The following is a 25,760-nucleotide window of genomic DNA, read 5'->3' on the forward strand; positions in this document are numbered from 1 at the left end:
CACATCTATTAAATAAAAAAATCCAGATGCAATGTAACACACTGAATGTATAGCTAAGGATATGTTAACTTATGAAACCTAACCTGGTATAAGCAAAACAGAAGACCCCAAAATATTTAGAAGATGACAAATGATTGACTAGTGGCTAAATTCACGCTAGAAAAGTCAGAAGAAACTCAAATATCAGTTCCAACACCTACCTGTAGCCAGAAAAATCCTACATTGCTTCTTTACCATACTCTGCCACATTTTCAAAAGGCACTATGCCTGCTAATGGAAGACATGCATCCTCAACTTCTTAAGGAACTATTTAATATGATGCTTCTTAAGGGAACTGTCTGAGGTGGCTCACAAAATAAAAATAAGGTAAAATTGTAAAACCTACAATCAGACTATTAACAATCCAAAGCATAACCATCAAAAACATCCTCTTAACAGTCCTCAGGCAACAGACTGCATAAACAATTAAAACGATCAAACCTCTAGGTTAAAGCCTGGATAAAAAGAAAACAGCCTACTGCACTGGGATACCCTGGGTAACAAAAAATGGACATGAGAACATTCAGCTGACTGTTTACAAGAGGCTAATTTCCTCGAACATGGCATAATTTCCTCATCCCTGGCTAGCCATCTAGCATGGAGCAGTTTATATCTTCTATAGTCCACTGTCTTGCATTTTCACAAAAATGTTCAACACACACACACACGTTAAGTAGACTGCAAGTCATCTGGAACTCTGTATATTGCATAATTTACCCTGTTCCTACTGTTCACTGGCTTATTTGGAATTTAGTCACAGACATCATTCAGCTATATACACTAATGCTACTCAACCAGGAATGGCAGGGTGGAAATGAAAGTTTTAAAAGAACTGAAGTATATATTATGATAACAAAGACTGAAATCCTGACAGCCACAAATGTGCTGTATAGCTTGCCTTATTTACTCACATAAGATAACACAGGGACTGCTTATTGTTGATACTTACTGATCATGTCTTGTGTCTGGAACATTTCTGTCCATTTGCAATTTATCGCTCTCCACTTGATTAAACTTATTACGAGCATATGGGTCTTGTCCAGCTCTGACCATAGTAACCCCAATATAAGCTTCCTGGTTGAAGTCTTGCCACCTAACTTTTCCTAAGAGGGAAAGAAAAAACTGGAATTAACCAACTCAAATAGATCTCTATGTCTTCTATCAACAACATGCACACTATAAACCAGTACAAAGGGCCAAACTAGACGTGACAACTTCTCTGGGTCCAACATGGAAACACTGCCAATATTAAAATTATTTTAAAATGTTGTGATAGTCATGCTCTTGTCCACCCCGCACCCTCAAAGCCTTTACAGGGGCTGAAACAGTCGCACACATGTGGCTTTTTGAGCACTTAAAAAGATGCAGGGAGAAAACAAGAATGCCTCAGCCCACTGCGCTATGGATCCAATCAGGATCATGCCTTCACAGATTTTTCAATCACTTTAAAATGGTGGCGGTGCCCTCATGGCAGACTTGAGAATGTTGTCATATCTAGTTTGGTCCAAAGTTTAAAGAAGGCAGGCGGTTATCTCAAATTGATTCAAAAGGGTCCTTTTCCAGATCACACAACATGAACATATGAAGCTATTTAAGAGTCTTTCTCAAAAGTCGTTCCCAACAAGAGATGTGAGGCAGAAAATCTGCTCAGAAATTTCTTCAGTTCTTAATTTTTTCTGCATACAGTTTTCCATTTCTAAATATCCACTGTTTCGTAAAATTTGTAGCAATGAATGGATACCAGTGATTTGTGTCAGAAAACTGTCCACATAATTTTCCTGCATTATATTTTTCCACCCCACATATGTAAATGAAGTCTTTGTCTATAGTTGTCAGGACTGTTGTGCTGCAAATAAATCATGCTGGGTTGAATGTGGGGTATGATGCTTGAACTTAATCCCAGTGGTTGTACACAGTCCATGGTATATTTGCCTTCTTTATTTAACATTTTACTAACATTTAAATTTGAATAACAAAAATCTTCCTGGAAAATCCACATCACTGATGGATGCCACTGTCAGCATAACATTAGGCAAGCTTGACAGTTTCAAACCTATAGTTAATGATTTTTTCTCCAAGTGATTACCCTTAGTAAGTGTGTAAAAGAGTGTTATGGATTTGTAAAAGGGGTTGGGAAATAAAATCACAAACATGTACAATAATCAAAAGGTCAAGTTACATATTCACCTAGTTGGTCATGCAGCACAAATTAAAACCAAAGTTAACATTTTTATTTATATCTCTCTTCTCACATGGTGGAAGGGATCCTGTATTCACCAACTGGAAACAGAATTATCAAGTAAAGCAAGTGATGCATTGAAGAGGGAAAGGGAAACTAAAGTACTCCAGAAGGATCTCCATGGAAGACAGTCAAAGTCTGCTGAAAAGCAGATAAACGCATAACCACATCCATGACATATCACACACAATTCTTTGAGCGTGCTAAAATAAAAGGGCAATCCTATGAAGCCAACAGACAGGCTAAAGTAGCCCTCCATGGACAGGCTAGTTTGTGTGGTGACAGAGTCCTGTGCCTTTGGGTTTTTTTCTAAAATTTCAACGATGTAAAGGAAATACATGCTATACAGTCCATAAAATTTACACTCTGGGGCAGTAAAAACAGTATCTACATAGATTTCTGAATTTGAATATTTAAACAATACATTACTATTTTTTTCCTTAACGAAATATTTCAGTTAAAGTATTTGTTGCTTTTGGGATACAGAATTAAAATATATATTTTAAAATGTTGTTTATTCAACATGAAATAAATATGCTGAATCAATTAGATTCAAGGCATTGGAAAGTCTGGTGCATATTTTTCTGCTCAACAAGAAAAGCAATTATTTTGCCAGATCAGTTATTTCAGTTTGAGCTCCTTAAGAACTCCTGGCCATATACCATCTAGACCAAGCAACTGACTCAAGAATTCTGACATCTTCCCTGAAAAAAGATGTTCATGGACAAGTATCTGCCCAACATCTCCCACACTGAAGACAAAGAAACACAAATAATTTGTTTACAATTCCACTTATCCACGATTTCCAAACCCTTTTTTGTAACCCACAAATTCCAGTGATTACATACTAGTGGCTCTGATCAGCAATGTTCTACCATGTGGCACCTCCCCCATGTTTTGTGAAACTGAGCAAGGCTCTTGCCATGTGGCGCTTGTGGACAGCATGTGGTTCCCACCTTGAGACAGCCCAGCAAAAAAAAAATGGGTAAATCAAAAGCCTCTCTTAAGCCTTGTGACAGGGAAAGAAGTAAATGTGGCTCCTTGGCTGACAGTCATTGTGCAAGTGACTCTTCACAAACTACTGACTACCACTAATCTAATAGTTCATCAGCTTTCCTTGCAGGTTGTCAGCTTCTGATATATATGAATATAGCAATGTACACCTCAAATCCTCCCTTTTTTGCTGGCTTTACTTATCTTGCTTTTCCTTTGCCGGAGTTTCTACATCCTCAAACTTTCCCTATTTGAGCTAGACTTCCATTTTCTAAAGGAAAAGTAACTTTATGGCTTTTATTGCTATTAATGGCTTCTTTAATTACACCAGCCATTAGACTACACTAGCCACTGTTATTACTGTTCTAGTCAGTGGTATACATTTTAGACAAGGTTCCGTTATTCTGATTTTAAATAGTCTCCAAGCAACCTGAACAGAAATGATGCTGTTGACTATTCTTTCATTGCCTTTTAACCATTCCCTTCCTCTTTGTGAAGCTGCCACTTTGGAGTAAAATGTGGCTGTGTTAGACTTTAGAGGCAACTTACTGATCACATACGTTGAATTTGACAGCCCCATGGTCACAATTCCCTAGGGATTTGATCACTCATCTCTCACACTAGATCCCAAGTAACATGCCAAATAGATTCAGGGCTACTTCTTATCTAGATGGCTAAAGAATTAACATTTTATGCAACTTAGAAATTCTTCTCTTGAGATTTGAGCAGACTTCTGCCTGAACAATATGAGAGTAGTTTAAGTCCCCTATTATTACATCACTATGTCCTTTTAGAAGTCACTGCAAAATCTTTTCCCACCCTTACAGCTTTGGTCTGAGGTGGGGGGGCCAATAGTGCATTTCAAACACCAAGTTACTTTTCAAACCTCTTCATACATAGATATGAAGCATAAAGCTTGTGTAGGGTTAAACTGTACGTCATTTCAAAACCTATTGGTTTATAAATGCATCTGAAAACTACCTAATTTAATAGGACCTCTTCCATGGACTTCAATAGGATGCTAACTGCATACCGAACCATTTTCTATATATTAAGAGGATGCACTTGCATTTTTGTTTTCTAGAAGGACATCCTTACAGACCTTGAGTAAAATCAGCTGTGAAATAACAATACATTGAAAGCAACCAATAGGAAAACTGCTTCTTAACTTTGCAAACAATGGAGTTACAATTATTAGAGCATGTGGCCAGTAGATAGAACCTTTGCCCTAGAAATGGGAAATTATATCAACCTTTTTCAAGTGGATTCCAGCCAGATTTGCCAGATTTAGACCCAGAGCACAAAGAAGCAGCAAAATCTAGAAAATGGGTATATGCCGAGAGTAGTGATAGGGACAACAGGGACTTTAAATATATATAATCTGAAATCTGAAATTCTTCCACTGATTAAGGGTGGCTCCTGCACAACACAACAAACTGGAAGAGAAACTTTAAAGCAAGATATCCAGCAGTAAATAATGGTTTTGGAATACTGGGATTCTCACGAGTCTGGATGAGCTGAAGAGAGTGATCAATCTTCCCATTCTAGGACATTGCATAATCTCTACTATTGATGCAGAAAGGACAAACTGAAGTTGCTGCTCTACCATGATACATTTTCTAGACAATCAACAGTTACCACATAACAGAAACACCTGCCTTAATACTACAAATATGCTGAATTAGCAGATTTGTTAAGTATCCATCACAAAACAATTTTATTTGTTAAGTCCCAAGAAGTTTTGCTTCAAATATTATAACTGCATCAGAAGCTTACAGGTGGGCCAAGAATCAAACCTATCCAAATTAAGAGTAGCTGTGACCTGCATACTTCATTGGGGGGCTGATAACCAAGCTTACTGAAATCCTTTCTGCATTCTGTGAATTACAATGAAGGGATTCTAAAGAAAACCAGTACATCAGTGGGCCACAAAATTTAAGTTTCAAGTATGTCCATACATCCATTTAATGTGGTGCATATACTACAAGATCAATGCTGGAACACACTTATCAAATAAATTAAATAAATTATATATATCTGCAGCTGAAGAATTTAATTTGAAGGAGCTGCACTTTAACATTACTGAAGCTTTCCAATGGTTGACACTTCCTCCTACGAACATTCAGCATAGCAGCCTTGTTGTTGTAGGTGTGGGCAGAGGCTGAACAGGAATCCTCCCAGGCTCCCTTATAAGCCATTGTACCATGACTGAAAAAGCGTGGGATATAAATGCAATAAATAGATTACCTGCATCCTGCTCATATATAGGATGGCTACACATGCTAGGGTAGATATTGCAGATATTCTACAATCCACATATATTCCACATCCCATAACACAATTTGCAATAATTGTATGCAATGTAATTTTCTTTAACAAATTGGAAAAAAACCCACCCAATACTCAATAATCTGAAAAATATGCTTTGCTTCCAGAACTGCAGCATGCGATATGCCAATTTCAATATAAACTGTGATTGAAACAGCATTTAAGTTTTAGCAATGTCAAACCAATTACTTAGAGCCTCTCTTAAGTGAAGCACTTCCTTGAATTCATTGTTGCTATCCAGATTTCCCATCAAACTCCATGGCACTGTAGTGCTAAAGCACCCATTTACTTGATTTCCTAGGGCAGATGGCAAATCAGTTGTTTATCATGCAGATCAGATCTCATTTGCTAGTGTTAGAAAAAGCTTTATATATATATTTTAGAAGACACATTTATCTTCTCATTTGCATTTTACTCCATAGTCTTTTGCACACAGTACACCCGATTATTTTTTTGCAATAGATGTATACAATCTATCAACACCAATACAATGTCACTATAGTTTGAATTCAATGAAGCTGCAATTACACTGCTTTAGGCAGCTATTAACTGCACCTATAAAGACTCATGAACTTTGATTCAACCTACATTGAAGTTGGCAAATTTTAAAAGGAGAGTTTGAGTCAGCTACTATTATGTGCACTTGTTATGTAAGCAACTGTATACTGGGAGAGGTGGTCTTTATTGCATTATCTAAATTTATAATCCTATTCTACTGCATTGTTTGTATATATTTTACTGCTGTTTTTTGCATTTTCTGGTTTTTATACTAGTTTCTATTGCATTGTTTTTATTTATTTATTAAAACCCCATCTTTTCTCTTGGCTCAAGGCAGTTTACCAGTAGTTATAAAAACATTACAGACTAAAACAAAATAACAACAAAACCCTGCCCCCTTCCCCATGCCTGCTGTTCAATCCCTGGCATAAAAGCAAGCCTTGAGGTGCCTCCTAAAGTTCTCCAATGATGGGACTCCCCCCACCTCTTCAAGGAATGCATTTCACAATATGAGGGTTGTGATGAAAAAGGATCTAGGTAATGCCTGGCAGGCCAAACTGAGTGGAGGAAAAACAAGTAGGTGAGAATTGTAACTGGTACAAAAGAACAGGGAAGGAGACCATTATTTAGATATGTGAGTTGTAGGCCATGAAGGGTATTAAAGGACAACGCCAACACCTTAAATTCAACTCAGAAACAAACTGGCAGCCAATGAACTTGTTTCAAAATGGACAATTGTGTAATCTGCTTTGAGACTATTCCTGCAGCCATAAGAAATGAAAAGCCTTGATGGATGACTGATTAAACTCTTAAAATTGCTAAAGATAGATGAGAAGCAAAAGTAAAGGTGACAGAAATAGAATTAGATGACTACTAACAGTGTTACAGCAACTTGCATGTAGAGACAAAGAGAACTATTATTATAACCAGTGTAAGGAATTAAAAGACAACAATAAAAAGGAAAAACAAGATATGTTCCACAAGATTTAAAACATCAGAGAGAAATTTAAAACATGCTGAAAGATCAACATGGAAATGCATTCAAAGGACAATATAAAGAAAAGATGGGAACAACACAACAAAAGACTATACAGAAGATATGAAAGGATGACAGATTCCTTCAAAGAAGAATCTTTTGAAAAAGAACCTGCAGTTTTAGAAAGTGAAGTGAAGTGCCAATCAAAGCAATTGAGAGAAACAAATTACCAGGAGTTGACGGGATACCAATAGAGCTATTTCTGGCCACAGAAACAGAGTCCAGCAAAACCTTAACAAGAATATACCAACAAATATGGAAACAAAACAATGGCCCACACACTGGAAATGCTCGATCTATATTCCAATTCCAAAAAAGGCAGATGTCAAAGTCTGCAGCAGCTTTTAATTTTTCACACAAGTAAAGTGATATTCAAAATCTCACAACAAAAACTCTTAACATATATGGAAATAAATGCCAGATATTCAAGCTGGACTCAGAAAAGAAAGAGGTACTAGAGATCTTATTGCAAATTTATGTTGGTCACTGGATCATATGAGATAATTTCAGAAGAAAATCAATCTATGTTTAAAGTAGAAAGGGCCAAAGCAGGATTACAGCTGAACATCAAGAAGACAAGAGTAATGACACCTTAGGGATTACACAATTTTTAAGGCTGATGATGAAAATTTTGAAATAGTAAAGATCTCCTATTCTTTGACTCAGTCATCAAACCAAAAGGGATCCCACACCCAATAAATCAGGAGGAGTTTGAGACTAGGAAGGGCAGCCTTGAAGGAGCTAGAAAAGATCCTTATGGATGTGTTGCCAGTGACCAAGTCCTTCATCAGGTCAAGACAATAATAATAATAATAATAATAATAATAATAATAATAATAATAATAATAATAATAATAATAATAATAATAATAATAATAATAATAATAATAAATTTTATTTATATCCCGCCCTCCCCACCTAGGCAGGCTCAAGGCAGCTAACAACAGTTCAATAAAATTATACAATATACAATATAAGGTGATTTAAAACAACATTTAAATTATACATTAATTTAAAACAACAATCTAAAACCAGTTCCAAATGTCTAGGTCATTCCATAGTTTAAACAGCGGTGATCTTCCTGATGTTATTCTGAACACTTATATTATGGCAGGGGTCACTAGATAAATCGATGGTGGATTAAACAGCCATCCTATCAACGTCTACAAAAGCCTGTTTGAAAAGGATGGTCTTACAGGCCCTGCGGAATTGGTCCAAATTCCGCAGGGCCCGTACCTCCTCCGGAAGTTGATTCCAAAGGCACGGGGCTATAACAGAGAAGGCCTGTGCTCGTGTACTCTGTAATTTTGCCTCCTTTGGCCCAGGGATAGTCAGTGTGTTCTTCCCTGCTGACCTCAGTGCTCTTTGGGGCTCATATGGGGAGAGACGGTCCCTCTTGTAGGCAGGTCCTCGGCCATATAGGGCTTTAAAGGTGATAACCAGCACTTTGTATCGGACCCGGTATGTAACTGGCAGCCAGTGCAGTTCACGCAGCCCCGGCTGTAGATGCTCCCATTTCGGGAGTCCTAATAACAGCCTGGCCGCTGCGTTCTGCACTAGCTGCAGCTTCCGGGTTCGACACAAAGGCAGCCCCATGTAGAGGGCATTGCAGTAATCTAGTCTTGAGGTGACGGTCGCATGGATCACTGTTGCCAGGTCCCGGCGCTCCAGGAAAGGAGCCAGTTGCCTTGCCCGCTTCAGGTGGAAAAATGCCGACTTGGCAGTGGCCGCTACCTGGGCCTCCATTGATAGTGAAGGCTCCAGTAGGACTCCCAGGCTCTTGACCCGGCCCGCCACTTTCAGCGGCGCACCGTCAAAAACCGGGAGAGGTATTTCCCTTCCCAGAGCGCCGCGCCCTACGCAAAGGACCTCTGTCTTCGTCGGGTTCAGCTTCAACCCACTCAGCCTAAGCCAAGTTGCCACAGCCTGCAGTGCCCGGTCTAAATTCACTGGGAAGCAGTCAGGCCGGCCATCCATTAGCAGATAGAGCTGGGTGTCATCCGCATATTGATGACAACCCAGTCCAAAACTCCGGGCAATCTGGGCAAGGGGGCGCATGTAGATGTTAAATAACATCGGGGAGAGAACTGCTCCCTGAGGCACCCCACAATCTAGTGTGCGCCTCTGGGAGAGCTCACCCCCGATTGCCACCCTTTGTCCCCGACCTTTGAGGAAGGAGGAAAGCCATTGTAAGGCCAGCCCCCTGACCCCTACGTCAGCGAGGCGGCGGGTCAGCAGCCGATGGTCGACCGTGTCGAACGCTGCCGACAGGTCTAACAACATCAGCACCGCCACGCCACCTCGATCCAGTTGCCGCTGGAGGTCATCTGCCAAGGCGACCAGCACTGTCTCCGTCGCGTGGCCCAGGCGAAAGCCGGACTAGCAAGGGTCTAGGATGGAAGCGTCATCCAGAAAACCCTGTAGTTGCAGCGCCACTGCCCTCTCAATAATTTTACCTAAAAACGGTAAATTAGAAACCGGTCGGTAATTTGCCAATTCGGCTGGATCTGCTGTACATTTTTTCAGGAGGGGGCGGACCAAGGCCACTTTTAAAGGTGATGGAAAACGCCCCTCCAAGAGGGATCTATTTATTATGTCCAACAGGGCTTCTGTTATGTTCTTATGTGACGCAGAGTGTTGGACTGGATGGGCCATTGGCCTGATCCAACATGGCTTCTCTTATGTTCTTATGTGACAATACTGACTTTGGTGGACCCAAGCACTGATTCAGTGTAAGGGAGCTTTGTGTTTGTGTCTTCTGGTGCAATTTTGTTCTCAGATCCTGTATTTACTTCATCAGTATATGGGATAAGGCACTTTCTCAACTGTGCTGCATAATGCAGCCTATTTATTTTGTCCTGTTTGCTCTGTTGGCTCTATCTGCGCCACCTTCATCACTTTCGGGGTGCGGATCCCCCAGTGGGGTGGTCTCCCGACTCCCTCCGCCGGCTGTTTCTGATAGCCCTGCGCCCCCTCTTTCATTTGATATGTGTCCCGTGCGGGTGCCACCCTCCCGCCGGGAGATGCCGCAAAATGAGCCCCCTTGAGGCTTATGGCGGCAGGGCTCGGGGGAAGCGAGCTAGACTGCTGTTCTTTTGAGGGGTTATAGAGTGTTTCGAGCCCGTCCCTGTGGCATTGGTCCCATCGTTGTAGGGCCCAGGGGGCCGGCGCAGCGGCCTGCTGAAGCAGCCTGTCGGTCACTTCCGGGTTCCTGTCCTGCATCTCGACCTGTGTTATTAGTGACAGGCTGCTTCGGCGGGCCGCTGCGCCGGCCCCCTGGGTCCCAGTGCTTGGGTCCACCAAAGTCAGTATTGTCACATAAGAACATAAGAGAAGCCATGTTGGATCAGGCCAATGGCCCATCCACACCCCGAAAGTGATGAAGGTGGCGCAGATAGAGCCAACAGAGCAAACAGGACAAAATAAATAGGCTGCATTATGCAGCACAGTTGAGAAAGTGCCTTATCCCATATACTGATGAAGTATATACAGGATTTGAGAACAAAATTGTTTCCGGCAGTGATATTTGGGGGATTTTGATATTTGGGGATGCTATGAAGTCACTTCCTGTTTCCGGCAGTGGCATTTGGGGGAAATGATGTCATTTGGGGGAAGTGATGTCAGAGGAAGTGATGTCACTTCCCGTTTCCGGCAGGTGACGCGGGGGAAATGATGTCACAGGAAGTGGTGTCACTTCCTGCTTCCGGCGGTGGCATGACATCATCGTAAGTGACGTCACCGGAAGTGACGTCACTTCCTGTTTCCGGCGGCGCGCGCGCTTAGCGCGCGCACACCCCTACCTTCCCCCCCCCCCAGGTGTCCCTGGCTGGCCTTCAGACATTATGGTCACCCTAGCCGGGCGCGAATTTGCAGATGCAATCTTGGCTGCAAAGTAATCTTTCTTTGCAGCCTTGACTGCCATCTCATAAGACTTCATAAACGTTCTATAAGATGTTCTCGTAGCTTCGTCCTGAGTATGCCACCACTGCCTCTCTAGTCGTCTGAGCCCCTGTTTCAGCCGGCGTAGCTCCGGGGTATACCATGGAGCCAGCCTCCTGCGAGGGCGCAGAGGACGTCGAGGTGCGATCTCGTCGATGGCCCTGGTTAGCCGGCCTTGCCAGGCCTCCACCAGGTCATCGAGGGAATTGCCAGGGGGCCAGGGATCCCCCAGTGCCATTTGGAACCGTTCCGGGTCCATCAGGCTCCGGGGGCGAGCCAAAATAGGCTCTCCGCCCATACAGGGTTGGGGTGGCATCCCCACACGGGCCTTGAGGACTAGGTGATCCGACCATGGTACCGCTTCTGCCGCGATATCGTTCACCAAAATCCCGGACGCAAAGATCAGGTCTAACATGTGCCCGGCCTGGTGCGTGGGTGTCGTAACAAATTGAGAGAGTCCCAGTGTCGCCATGGAAGACACTAGGTCCATCGCCTGAATGGAGGCCGAGTCGTCGGCATGGACGTTGAAATCACCCAGGACCATAAGCCCTGGGTACTCCAACGCCCAGCTCGCCACAGCCTCCATCAGGGATGGTAAGGCGCTGGCCGGTGCGTTAGGTGGACGGTACACCAGCCAGATCGCCAACCCCTCTCCGACATCCCACGCCAGACCGGCACATTCAATGCCCTCAATCTTTGGGCCCGGGAGAGCCCGGAAGGAGTAACCCTCCCATATGAATAATGCCACTCCTCCCCCCCGCCCGCTATTCCGTAATTGGTGAAAGACCGAGTAACCTGGGGGGGGTCATCTGGGAAAGAGCCACTGTCTCCCCATCTCGCACCCAGGTCTCGGTCACGCAAGCCAGGTCCACGTCCTGCCGGAGTAAGAACTCCCTGAGGGTCATGGTCTTATTATTTACGGACCTGGCGTTGCATAACACCAATGACGGAGACAGGCTATTCCTCTTGGCCCCACTACCTGTCACCGTTGGGATGGGAAGTAGACTGGAAGGGAGCTGAGCACCATATTGTCTCCGTCCCCTTCCCTTACACCTCTGTCTATTCCCACCGTCATACCTTCCCCTCCCCAAGAGCACTGGAATCCCTGGGCCAAGCATCCGTGCCTATGCCCGGGGTGATCTTACTAGTACTGGACAGCTTCACCTCCCCCCAGGTTCTCCCAACCTACAGTTGATTCGCACCCCACCAGCCACTGTGGTCTCCCAGTTACAGACCCACTACCTATTCCCCGATTTAATTAATTAATATAGAAAGCCCTCCCGCAATACTCCTACTAATTGATTAGTACATACTATAGGCCTTAAGGGTGTGAAAATATGACAACAAAGAAGAAAGTGGATTCCTTTGAAATGTAGCCCTGGAGGAGAGGTGTAAGGATACCACAGACCACCAGAAAAATAAATAAGTGGACTCCAGATCAAATCCAGCCTGAACTCTCCCTGGAAGCTAAAATGACTAAACTGAGGCTATCAAACTTCAGTCACATTATGCAAAGACAAGATAACAGAATACTGCTAGGAAAAGTTGAAGGCTGCAGGAAAACAGGAAGAAGAAGAAGACTGCAGATTTATACCCCACCCTTCTCTCTGAATCAGAGACTCAGAGCGGCTTACAATCTTCTATATCTTCTCTCCCTAGGTAGGTAGGGCTGAGAGGGCTCTCACAGCAGCTGCCCTTTCAAGGACACTCTTGCAATATCTATGGCTAACCCAAGGCCATTCCAGCAGCTGCAAGTGGAGGAGTGGGGAATCAAACCCAGTTCTGCCAGATAAAGAGTCTGCACACTTAACCACTACACGAAACTGGCTCTCAACCCAACATGAGATGGATTGACTCAATTAAGCAAGCCACAGTCTTCAGTTTGCAAGACCTGAGAAATAATAAGGAGTTTTGGAGATCACAGGGTTGCCATAAGACTTGATAGCCCTCACAACACCTTGAGTTTCGGTGAGAGAAGCAGACTGAAAATGGAGCAATATTGTAAACATGACAGAAGATACCATAGTTTGTGCATTTTGGAAAACATGTATATGGAGGGAAAGTCCTACAACATTTTAGGATCACTTCATATATTATCCAATAAATTCAATTGCCCCAGTATCTAATGCTTCTCCTATACTTGTAGAGTTACATCAGAATAGCCTGCCTGTAAGCCAATATACCAACAGAAATTGACAGGTTCAAATTGGAGAGCCAGTTACAGAAAAAATAACATGAACAACATTACAGTACTGATTATTTTTTTTATTATGAGGATGTAAATGAAATAGTGAATACTGGGAAAACTGCCAAGGCAGGAAACATTCGTTCTAAAGTGCTTTAATATTTTAACCTTTGTTAGCCCCAACACGAGTTTTAAGTTTTTCTTTTTTCATTTTATTAGAAGGAATAAGGTATATTAATTACTCCTGCATTAAAAAGGTAAACTGAGAAGGTTTAGTTTTTAAAAGTATGGCTATTAATTGTTAGGACAATTTAAGAATGACACAAATACATACGAGCTAGAGCAGGGGTGTCAAACTCATTTGTTAGGAGGGCCGGATCTGACACAAATGGGACTTTGTGGGGCCGGGCCATGAGTGTCATAAAACATGCCAGGTAGTGGAGATATAAACTTTATAATGGACACGGAGAAACCCAATTAAAGATATTTTTTTAAACTTAAAATACAAACATGCTTAAAACGCTTCCAGTGGTTTAAGTTGGAAAGGTGGGGGAATTTGGCAATGCAATTTTTAAAAACAAAACATCAAGAAAAAACACAAGGCCCGGATTCTGTGGAAACAATGAAATGGCATTGTAAAGTTCTCCCCACCAGTCTACTCAGACTGGCAAAGCCTTTCCAGTATAATATTTCCCTTTGGCTGTGGGTTCCCACATTAGAATACTCACTAGGTTAGGTCCATTCAGGAGAGATAAGCTGACTGAAAGCATCAACCCTTGTTTGCAAGGATACAACTCCAGGAAGCATGAGTTTCAGTTAGCTATAGGAAAGCTGAAAATGTAACCATCTCCACTCCATTTGAAACCATTGTAGAGTACATACAAAGCTGCAAGGAAAATGTAGAATGGATCTTAAAATCCACCCCAAATTTCCTTGCAGCAGCCAGCAAAGAAAGGCAGGAAGAACCTGAGGCTCAGCCTGCAAGCTTCAAAGGGTGCTTCAAAGAGTCCAAAGACTGAAAGAGTCTCAGTTTCAAAGAGCCTGGGAGCTTCAAAGGGTAAGGACAGGAGGAGGAGGAGGGGGGAGAAAACAGCCCCACGGGCCTGATCAAAGCCTTGGGCAGGCCGGATCAAGCCCGCAGGCCGGGTGTTTGACACCCCTGGACTAGAGAGTATTAATCCACAAAGCTGGATATAAATCTTTTTTGAGAAGCCAGTGGTAAATTCAAGTTTTTATCTCCTGCAAAAGATGACATTGTGCTGACCATGGAAAACGTTTAGTACACCCTGTAGCCCCTTGGGGGGGCCACAGTCACTCAGTGAACATGGCAAAGTAGGCAAACAAACTGGGGTCTCCCAGATCATAGTCCAACAAGAGGAGAGATCTATAATTACTACTATGAGCTCCTTGGAGGATGTACTGGTTCAAAATGTACTCAGTTAAATAATAAGCATGAGCACCAAAGCAATAATATGGACAGGAAATTCTTCCTAGAACTGAGAAGATAACGTTTTAGATATTTTTTCTATACTGCTCTTTCATTTTAAAAAAAAGCTAGTATCAAAATAATATGGCCTGATGAGCTGTAATAAAATGCCTTATTTGGAACCCAACATTGACTACAACTTTTTGCTTTCACTTATTTTTGTTCCATGTTTGCTTTTGTGTGTTTGTATGTGTGCGTATGTTGCACATCCCCTAAAAACTGCATAACATCAAAGTGTGTCACAAAACAGAACAGTCCTGGAGCCATGCGTCTGGCTCCTGGCATGTGTCATTTTTCAGAAATGGCTCCTGGAAGTATGAGAAGTATAGTAAAACACGCACTCACTAGAAGAGCTAACCAGAAATCCAGACATCTGGGATTTGCTAATTCAGTGGTTATGAATTGTTTGATTTCTAAAAACAGGAGATATGGAAATTCATTTGGAATGTTTAGCAAGCCTCTCTGGTATCTAACCCTTAACACATTGTTGCTATATAAAAGTTCTCTATGATGACTAGAGACTACTGTCATAAACATAACTGTCACTGAGAAAAATAGGAGATATTCTTGTGAAGACATTTCAACACCAGCATATATGTTGGCAAAAGAACTCGCCAAGAGCAAATCTCTCATTTCCTGCACCTACTTTCAAACTTGGATATCACTGCTTTTGCTGCCAGTCTTTACATTTAGGGTCAGACAATAAGCACTATTTAAATACCTGGTGGAAGGGTTTCCATGCCTTGTGACTTTTCATCCCCATTGTTATTGCGCTGATCTTTCTTATTTAATGCAATGTTATTTAGGTCCTCCTGGAGAAAGAGAAAAAGTAGATGTAACATTAAACATTTTTTACCAAGGGGATAAATGGCTACAACTGAGGCTATCATACTTTGGTCACATCTTGAAAAGACAAGGCAGACAATAATGCTAGGGAAAAAGCAGCAGGAAAAGAGGAAGACCCAACATGAGATGGAATTACTTCATAAAGGAAGCCACAGTTTTTAGTTTGCAAGATGTGCACAAATGATATGAGATTTTGGAGGTCCCTAATTCATAGGATTGCCATCAGTTGGACAGCACATAACGCACACACATCTTTTTTAAAATTTCAAATTCAAAATTAACAATCTCCACAAGTGATTTTACTAGGTTCTATTATGGTTCTAGCAATACTTTCTAATAAAATATCTGCTATTTATTCTGCAAATTATAGAAACTAAGAAGTTTTCAAAGAGTAGCTCTGCCCTTCTATGAAGAGCTGAAATTTGCACAATTTTTAAAATGAGATTTTAATATGAAATTTTGTTCTACTACTAACAAAAAATAAAGCCCTTCAAATTATCTGACATGTCCCCAAGCAGTTCCTACTGTTCTACTATAAAATACTAGTGTCATCTCAATACATTTGTAGTAATTTTTTTCAGGGCATAAAAAGAAAGAAAGATAGTAATATCTAGTCTCTAGGTTTGCAAACCTTCGTTTTTCTTCACCCAGCAAGAGAACTACCCCTTGAAAATGTATTTAAATGTTGCGGCCTACACAAGACTGCAGAATTAGGAGACAGCAGAAACAGAAACTAAGACCAGGAAAGAGCAGTAACTTTGTTATTTTATTATTTTGGTACTGGAGCTTTAGATGGAAACAAACTTGCCTTCTTTTGAGTTTTTAGGTGAATCACAAAACTTCATTACATAGAGAAGTACATAAGCACCTCAGATTTTTTTTTTTTTTGGGGGGGGGGGGGAATACAAATGTCAAACATGGTTATCTGCCACAATTACCTGTCAACTGTCCAGCCAGAAAGAATCTGTGGACCCATAGCTGCTCGCAGAATTTTGGAGGTGGGGTTTTGAGTTGTCCTGATTCTCCAGAGAGTTCATTGAATTCCTCAACTTGCTTTTATTTTCTTTCTTACTTTCATTGCAATACATTAAGCTGAAGGATGTGAGACATACAGTATCCTTTCTGTATCTAAACTGTGTGTGTCTGTCTGTGTATATCTAGACTTTAACTGTCTTGGTAATGTTGGTAGTATTTACCGAGTATGGTTTTATTCCAGCTTTCTTCCAAGGAGTTTAGAGTAGCATACATTGTTCTCCCTTCGCCATTTTGCCTCCCAACCATCCTGTGAGACAGTTTAGGCCGACATCAAAGAGTCGGACTCAGCTATGTGACTGAACAAATTTTATTGCCCCAAATATCACCTGTGAGCTTCATGAGCCATTTTGACATTTGAACTCACGGCTCCCAGATCCTAGTCCAACACCCTATTACACCAGTTCTCAAATAAAGCAAAGCTGAAACCAATGCATATTAAATTATGTCTGCCATTGCTCTTTTTAAAAGACACCAACAAGGAACATCAGGCCGTTTTCTGCATAATACTATTACAAGTCTGCTTTAATATACCCTGATTATATAAACTGACAGAGCAGGATATATATATATAATCTAAATAGATAAATACATTCCATCACCATGTCACAATTCGTTAGCTTTTGCTATCACAACAGGACCTGGCTACCTGACAGCTGTGTGCCATTTAAGTACCTTTTCCTGCCCTTACCAACTACAGTGCTTTAGGTGCTCTTAGCTACATGCAAGAGTTTGTGTGTGCTTAATCCTGGTTTCACTTCCAGCACCAACTGCTTTTGAAGATGCTCCAAGGTGAGAGATAGCTTGCCTGTCTTGTACAAAATCCAGCAGGAGCTGATTTAAAAGTAATTAAAAAAACCACCTTCAATTCTTTTGCTACCCAATAAGCCATTTTTCAACTATTTATAACTGGAGTCTGGAAGGATCTAGGTACTAAGTAAATTAGATTCCTAATATTTGAAGCTGTCTTCAGATTTAGAAGTATAATATTGGTAACCTGAAAGCTGAGATGCTTTCTTATATGTAGAAAATGTATTTTTAACAAAATATCTACAATTGCTTATATAGCTTATGTATTATATAAGCATTTGGAGTAGCTCTCCAAACATTTTGAATTGAAAGTATCTGTAACAGTAAGTCTGCCCTGTTGATACGTAGGGGCACTGACCACACAAAAGCAACTCATGGTACATAAGAAATAGTAGATTAGATAAAATTCTGAACAGACTTTCTAAACACTTATTTATAATCTGCAAGGTGTAGTGGAAGCTAACTCCCTGAATTACCACAACTTTCATACTTCACAATTTACATCTACATTTAAATATAGTCAACATTGATGAAAGTCACTCCTCCCTGACCCACCATTATGATCTGCAACTTAAATGTGCTGTGCAATTTACTACAACAAGGTTTTAATTGAGGATTAAAACTTCACACTTCTCTATAATCATTTAAATCTAAAATAAGAGTTATCCCATATCTAAGCAATTATACACAGACAACTGGCTGGATACTAGAACAAAGCAGGAGTCAAGTTGCACCTTTAAGACCAACAAAGTTTTATTCAGAATGAAAGCTTTCGTGTGCTAGAAGCACACTTCATCAGACAACAGCAAGCAGTCCTAAATACAGAGAAAGTGGGCAGTGATTAAGTATGCAAAGTCATGGAAATGTTTTTTTAGCATATTAAAAGAATCACAAATTGGGATCTGGTGTTTGTTAGTTTGTATTGACTGGGCTGAAACAACAACTAAGGGTAATGTAATTCAGAATAGCAGATCGTTGTCTATGTCATTAAGTATCCTGGGTGTGAAGTGCAATAAATAAGAGTCTGTTGTAATCTTAGCTCTGGGTTAAAATGAGGGCATAGGTTTCTCAGAGGAAACTTTTTCTCTCTCCCCAAAATACTAGAACTCAAGGGCATCCAATGAAGCTGATGAGTAGTTTATGCAGACAAAAGAAAAAAAATGCTTTATACAGGGAGTGATTAGAACGTGGAATTCATTGCCAGAGGTTATAGTGATGAACACAGGTACAGACGTCTTTAAAAGGGGATTAGAGAGATTCATGGTAGATAGGTCTATCAGTGGCTACTCGTCAATCAGGAGGCAACTAGATATATAGGGTTTTTCTTCCAGAGGAGGAAAGGAGCCATGATTCAGTATAGAATTAATGTACAGAATACATGCTTTATATGCAGAATATTTCCAATTTAAGACAATGGCATATCTAGATAAAAGGGCTGGGAATGGCCTGTGGATTAGACCCTTAGGTCCACTGCATGTCACAGGACACAAGACGGTCTGACTTGCTATACGGTAGCTACATGTGTTCAAGACTGCAACACTATGTACAATTATATAAAAATCCCATTAAAACCAGATCAGGTGGGTAGCTGTGTGAGTCTGCAACACTATGCACAATTATATAAAAATCCCATTAAAACCAGATCAGGTGGGTAGCTGTGTGAGTCTGAAGAAGCAGCAGAATGTTTGAGTCCAACAGCACTACTATGATCAACAACGTTTCATTCGCAGTATAAGGTTTTGTATGCATGCAAACCTCTTCAGATACACTGAAATGGAAGTTTTGTGTGTGTGTATATGTGTATAAGGTGAGCAGCTAATTAGCATAAGCATAAAAAATGGTGTTTAACAGATTCAAGGACCAAACTGAAATAACAAGTTCAGTTCATATGGACACAATTTGTTTGGGTTTAATTCTGGGTAAAACATTGTGAAAGAAATAAATATATCAAAATCAAAGATAGATGGGCAGATCTACCCTTCTTAACTGTGGAATACTCAGAGTAATTAACTGACACCCTGTTGTTAGCTCCACCCATCTCCTCTCAAGCATGGATGTAATTTTACAGCATCCTTTTCTTTGAGGTGGGGTGACTGACTGTGCAGAATATATCAGACCAGAGAAATGCATTCCAATCTACCATTCCAGATTATATTACAGTCTACTATTCATTACATTACAATCATTATTCCAATCTAATGTTCCAAATAAAATAAAATAAAGAAGATATATAGCCTCTTCTTGGTGAGAATATAGATGTGAGGACTGACTAAGGTCAGCATACGTAGTGAGATATGAAACCAACATCCATGTAAAGTCCTGGGGGGTCCATGTGTTGTAATAATTTGTAATTCAGCAATTTCCCTTTTGGGTCTGTTTTAGACCACAGCTGGTTTGTGGTTTGTGGTCACTCATTGAATGTCCTAGAACAGGGGTTTCAAACATGTGCTCTCTGGGCTGGATCAGGCCCATGAGCAACTCACTGATTCCTTCTCCCTTTCTTGCTTCCTTCTGCATCACAGCTTGTTTTGACAGGCTTGCTCAATTAAGCCACAAAGCAAAGCCTCTGTTTTCTCCATTGGCTGACTGGCACATGAAACAACTTACGTACAAAAGCTCAGAATGCCCAGCCATTTCATGTTTTCCTCTGGGTCTTAGGCTCAAAGCAATCACCATGAGTTTTCTGTAATGAATGCCAATAAATCTTCAGTTTACAGCTACACACCTGAACAACACCAGAACAGCATACTCAAGATTTCTACAGTACAGACACTGGCCAATTCTGCACTAGACCTTTAATCCTGGTTCAGCCCTGTCCCCAAACTGATTTTCTACACTAGGATAATAGAATCATAAACTCATAGAGTTGGTTTCTATGATTCCATGATTCAAGCGTAGAATTTCAGTTTGTGGACAGCGCTGAACCAGAATTAAAAGTCTAGTGCGGAATTGGCCAATTGTCTCCAGATTTTGATGCAATAATTCAGAACAAGAGATGTCAGTTATCAGACTGTTAAGTAAACAAAATATTATAAGACTGCTAATCTTTTAAGCATGTTTAAAAATTTTAAAAACTCTTTGTATTGTCTGTGTCCTTTATAAAGTTTATATCTTCACTACCTGGCATTACATTTTATGACACACATGGCCAGGCATTTATGTCAGATATGTCCCTCATAACAAATGAGTTCAACACCCCTGTCCTTTAAGGCTGAAGTGTTCTCCTACAGGTTTCTCAAGTCTTGTGATTCTTGTCAGATATGTGTCCATTTATCCTTTTGTATAGAGTGTGACCTGTTTGCCCTGTGTGGAGAACCAAAGAGCACTGTTGGCATTTAATGGCATGTATAATGTTAGAAAATGTGCAAGTGAATTAGCCTGAGAGCTGATGTTGTTAAGTCCAATGATCATGCTGTCTGGGTGTATGTGGCAACAAACCTGGCATATGAGTTTATTGCAATCTCTGGTACCAGTGTCCATGTTCAAGTTAGATGTATTATTCTGGGTGAGTTGTTTAGGATTGTGTGCAAGAAAAGGTTTGCCTCCCAATGCCTGTGAAAGAGAACTGTCATTATTCAGGAGAGGTTGTAAGTTGTTGATATCACACTGAACTGTTTAGAGTTGAGAGCTGTATATGACTACTACTGGCATTCTGTTGTAGTCTCTTTTGGGCCTGTCTTGAAAGAAGCTTTCTCTTGCTATAGTTCTGGCTTTGTTAATCTATTTCCTGATTTCCATCAGCTGGATAGTTTGCTGCAGATCCCTCAGGAGAGACCCTCTGTCTGTAGGATTGAAACAGATGCAGTTGTAGCATAGAGCCTGGCTGTAGACAATAAATCAGTATGTTTAGAATGATAGCTGGATGTGTTTGTTGATCAATAGTATAATGTGTCTATGTGTCCATCATGTATTTGTACAGTGGTATCTGGAAAATATATTTCTTGCATAGATTGGTTCATTAACAGCAGCTGAAAAACAACAGGTAGTAGTCAGCAGCAGAAAATTTGGCAGCTTAAGAGTTGTGTGTAGGATTTTCTGATTGAGTGGAACTGTGCAATAGGGCTGCTTAGAACAAGTTGAAAATAGTCAATTTGTAACCAAAGGATCTCAGTTGCAGGAATAGGACCCTCAGTTCAAGAGTCCAGAAGATCTCAGTTCAAAAGTTGTTACTTATACCTTACTTTCCTCAATGTTCTGTTCATAACTTTTCTTGCTTTGATTAACCCTCCATGTCTAACAAATAGAATCACACACACAATTTAACATCTCTGTCTACACACACATATATAATAGGATATGAATTAATGGTGGCAGCAAGTGATTAGGACACTGTTTAAGCCATGACCCCAGTAGCTCTGTGTGAGTTTTATTATTAAAAGATGCTGGGCTGCCCTGTCTGTGTATGTCTCTGGGAGAGAGAGAGAGGACCTGAGGTGTGGAATGGTCATGGCTCACTATATTTTAAGAAACAAGAATAGTAGCTTGTGACATCCTGACCTACTGATAACCCTGAACATGAGAGGAAAAGGGAGGGGGGGGGGGAAGGATGCTTTCTGGCTGAAGAGATGTCAGGGAAAGGATTAAAACTAAGAGAAGCTGCTTTGCAGCACAAAAAAACCTCAGCTCAAAATGAAAGCAAAGTCAGCTACAAGGCTTCAGCTACTAGAATTTTTTTAAAAAAATCTTACACCACTGGTGAGCAACTTTGTGAAAGAGTGCAATAAAATAGAAGGATACCGTTATGATCTAGGCAACTAGCTCCAGCTGCTCTAAATTCAGACCTATATATGAGAAATCAAAATCTCACTTCCTAATCTGCTCCCCCCCCCCCTTCAAATGTTAGCAAAAATAAAGGGAAGGTTATGTTTTGGCTTTAAGAAAGCAAGGTATCTCTGTATACCATCAGGAACTGTACAATTAATGCTGCACAGAAAGGACATAATTTAAAGAGACAAGGTGACAGAATTATGAATTAATCTAACAATGAGTAAATGGATATATTGCAGAAAGAGCTCTTGTAATCTAATAAAATCCCATAGAGATAAAAGGTATGTTCAAATGTTCTAGAGAGCTTTCTCTGATACACAATAAACTACAACGGACCATATTTTGAGAGGGGGCAGTAGCTCAGTGGAAGAGTATCTATCTTGTATGCAGAAGGTCCTCAGTTCAATCCTGGCATTTCAAGCTGAAAGAACCAGGCCATAGGTGATGTGAAAGACCTCTAACTGAGTTCCTGGACAGCTGCTGCTAGTCTGAATAGACAATACTAACATTATGTTGTCGAAGGCTTTCATGGCTGGAGTTCATTAGTTGTTGCAGATTTTCCGGTCTGTATGGCCGTGGTTTTGGCATAGCAGTACCTGACGTTTTGCCAGCAGCTGTGACCGGCATCCTCAGAGGTATAACACAGAAATATAACATCATCTCTGTGTCAAAGTGAAAGGAAAGAAAAAGAAATTGTAGGAATTTATATCTACTCAGGAAGGTCAGATAGGGCTGAGTCATTACCTTGTAGGAATTTCCCAGGCTGCAACATGTTAATGAAGGAGCTTTCCTGAGGAGGTTATTTCATATATGGAATGGCTGTTGGAATTCTAATCTTATCTGTAGTGCTGCTGTAAACTGTAAAGTATTTTGTGTGTTTTCAGGACTGGAAATTATGCCCTATTCATTTTTGAAATTGTGTTTATCTTTGTGGGTTTCAATGGCTTTCCTGTGTAATCTGACATAGTTGGATGTGTTGTCCTGCATCACAGTGATTTTTCAGGTTAACCTAGTCTGTAGTGTCTTTCATGTTCTTTTATTCTTCTCTGGATGCTATGTTGTCCCAATTTAAGCCTGTCCACACTTCAGGGTATGTGGTATACTCCTGCAGAAATGAGTGTGTCTCTTCTGTCTTTTGCTGATTGTAGTATCTGTTGTATTTTTCTGGTGGGTCTGAATATTGTTTGTACGTTATGTTTTTTCATAAGTTTCCCCATTTGATCAGTGTTTCCTTTGATATAAGGCAAAAACACTTTTCCTGTGGGAGACTGTTTTGGTTTAATCACTCTTCTGATTAAATCAGCCATTTGCTTGAAGTGTGTGGTTCAGATGACTTAGTTCATTGTTGAGAAAGTGCAGTTCACATATCCAACTTGCACGGTCTACTAATGTTTTGATTATGCCTCTTTTTTGCTGAGGGTGGTGACTGGAGCTTTTGTGTAAATAACGATCCATGTGAGTTGGTTTTCTGTAGACTCTGTGACCTAATTGAAGGTTAGCTTTGCAGATGACCATGATATCTAGAAATGGGAGTTTACCCTCATTTTCTTCTTCCATGGTGAATTTGATGTTCGGATGGATGTTGCTGAGGTGGTCTAAAAACTCCAGTTCTACCTCACCATGGCTCCAAATGATAAAGGTATCATCTACATACCTGAACCAGACTGCAGGTTTGTGGGGTGCAGTTTTTTTCAGAATGTTCCATATAGAAGTTTGCTATAACCAGGCTGAACATACAATTCACCGAAAAAGAAAACGAGCAGAATTCCTACAAGATAGTGACTCAGTCCTACCCCACCTTCCTGAGTAGATATAAATTCCTACAATTTCTTTTTCTTTCCTCTCACTTTGACACACAGAGAACACTATCTCTCTGTGTTATACCTCTGAGGATGCTGGTCACAGCCACTGGCAAAACATCAGGTACTGCTATGCCAAGACCACGGCCATGCAGCCAGGAAAATCGACAACAACTAATACTCAGGTTTAAAACAATTTATTATGATGTAATATATTGTAGCAGCATATTATCCTTTGTTATTAAAAGTTAATACACATATATAACATTTTCTCCACCCCACCCCCCTTTTAATGACCGCCATCAATGCTAACCCCCTTTATAAACACCTCCCTATTACTATTTTTATTTATTTAATTCGTTATAAGGTAATAAACTATCTATTAAAGAATCTCCATTAAAAAAACAAAAGAGAAAAAATACCAAAAGCTATTATTATAGTCCATCTTCATGATAGTCCTTATTTGTTCACAAAGGAACAAAAAAAGAAAAAAGATTATAATCCAATAGCCCAATTTTTTCTACAAACTGTAACCTATATATAGTTTTTTTAAAAGTTAACCATTGTCAAAGATTACCAAATGTCCTTTAACGTTCCATTGTTTTTCAATATACTTTTGAAACTTCCCGCACTCAATTTTATATTATCTTGCTCTTTTAAGATTCTTGTAAGTTTGTCCATTTCATTCCAATGCATAACTTTCAAAGTCCATTCCCACATTTCTGGTATTTTGTCTTGCTTCCACATTTGCGCATATAATGTCCGTACAGCTGAAAGCATATACCAAATTATCGTTCTATCTTGCTTTTGAAATGTTTCCATTTGTAATCCCAACAAAAAGATATCTGGTGCCTTTTTAATATTATATCCCAAAACTTTCGAGATCTCTTGCTGAATCATTTGCTAAATTGTTTCACCTTTTCACAAGTCCACCACATATGGTAGAAAGATCCTTCATGGTGTTTACATTTCCAGCATCTATCCGATATCTGATTATTCATTTTTGCCAATTTCTTAGGTGTCATGTAACACCTATATAACATTTTAAAGCAATTTTCTTTAATGTTGTAACGTAAATATTTTCATAGAGTTCTTCCATAAGTATTCCCATGACTCCATCTGTATTTCTTTATATTTATTGCCCATTTTATCAGTTGTGATTTACGGTAACTACTTCATCTTCCGTAGACCATTTAAATAATAATTTATGTCTTTGAAATCAACTTTTCATTTTCACCAAACAGCATTCTCTCCAGTTCTGTTTGTTCTTGTCTTATTCCATCATTCTTAATGTCCTGTTAAAGCAAACTCTTTATTTGTTGTAATTGAAACCAATTGTATTTATATTGTATTTCTTCAGCGGATTTTAATTCCACCTTTTCTCCTTGAATTTTTAAAAGCTGTTTATATGATAACCACTTCTCTTCTTTGATATCTGAATACAGTTTTATTACTTCTGTTGGAACAATCCAAAGCGGTTTCCTCTCATCACCATATCTTTTATATTTTGACCAGGTATTTAACAGATTACTTCTGACATACTGATGTGAGAAGCCGTCCATCTTATTTTTCCCATAGTACATGTATGCATGCCATCCAAAAACTTTCCATGACCTTCTAATGCTAGTAACTTTCTGTTTAGTAATGTCATCCATTCCTTAATCCACACCAGGCATACTGCATGATGATACAGCTTTAAATTAGGCAGTTGAAATCCGCCCCTTTCTTTCACATCTGTCAGAATTTTCATTTTAATTCTTGAG

At 40.2% G+C, this 25,760-nt stretch overlaps 1 protein-coding gene across 1 annotated transcript in view; it reads right to left on the reverse strand.

Annotated features, from left to right (window-relative positions):
- The window catches only part of GALNT2 (polypeptide N-acetylgalactosaminyltransferase 2), a 119,971-nt gene that overhangs the window by 51,364 nt on the left and 42,847 nt on the right, over positions 1 to 25,760 (reverse strand). The window contains exons 2-3 of the mRNA XM_060242799.1: positions 15,465 to 15,555; positions 989 to 1,142 (exon numbers count right to left, since the gene is read on the reverse strand). Of these exons, the coding sequence (XP_060098782.1) occupies positions 989 to 1,142; positions 15,465 to 15,555 (245 nt within the window). The remainder of the gene's footprint in view (positions 1 to 988; positions 1,143 to 15,464; positions 15,556 to 25,760) is intronic.

This window comes from Heteronotia binoei, chromosome 1 (assembly GCF_032191835.1).
Source record: "Heteronotia binoei isolate CCM8104 ecotype False Entrance Well chromosome 1, APGP_CSIRO_Hbin_v1, whole genome shotgun sequence".
In the NCBI taxonomy this organism is placed as follows: Eukaryota; Metazoa; Chordata; class Lepidosauria; order Squamata; family Gekkonidae; genus Heteronotia; species Heteronotia binoei.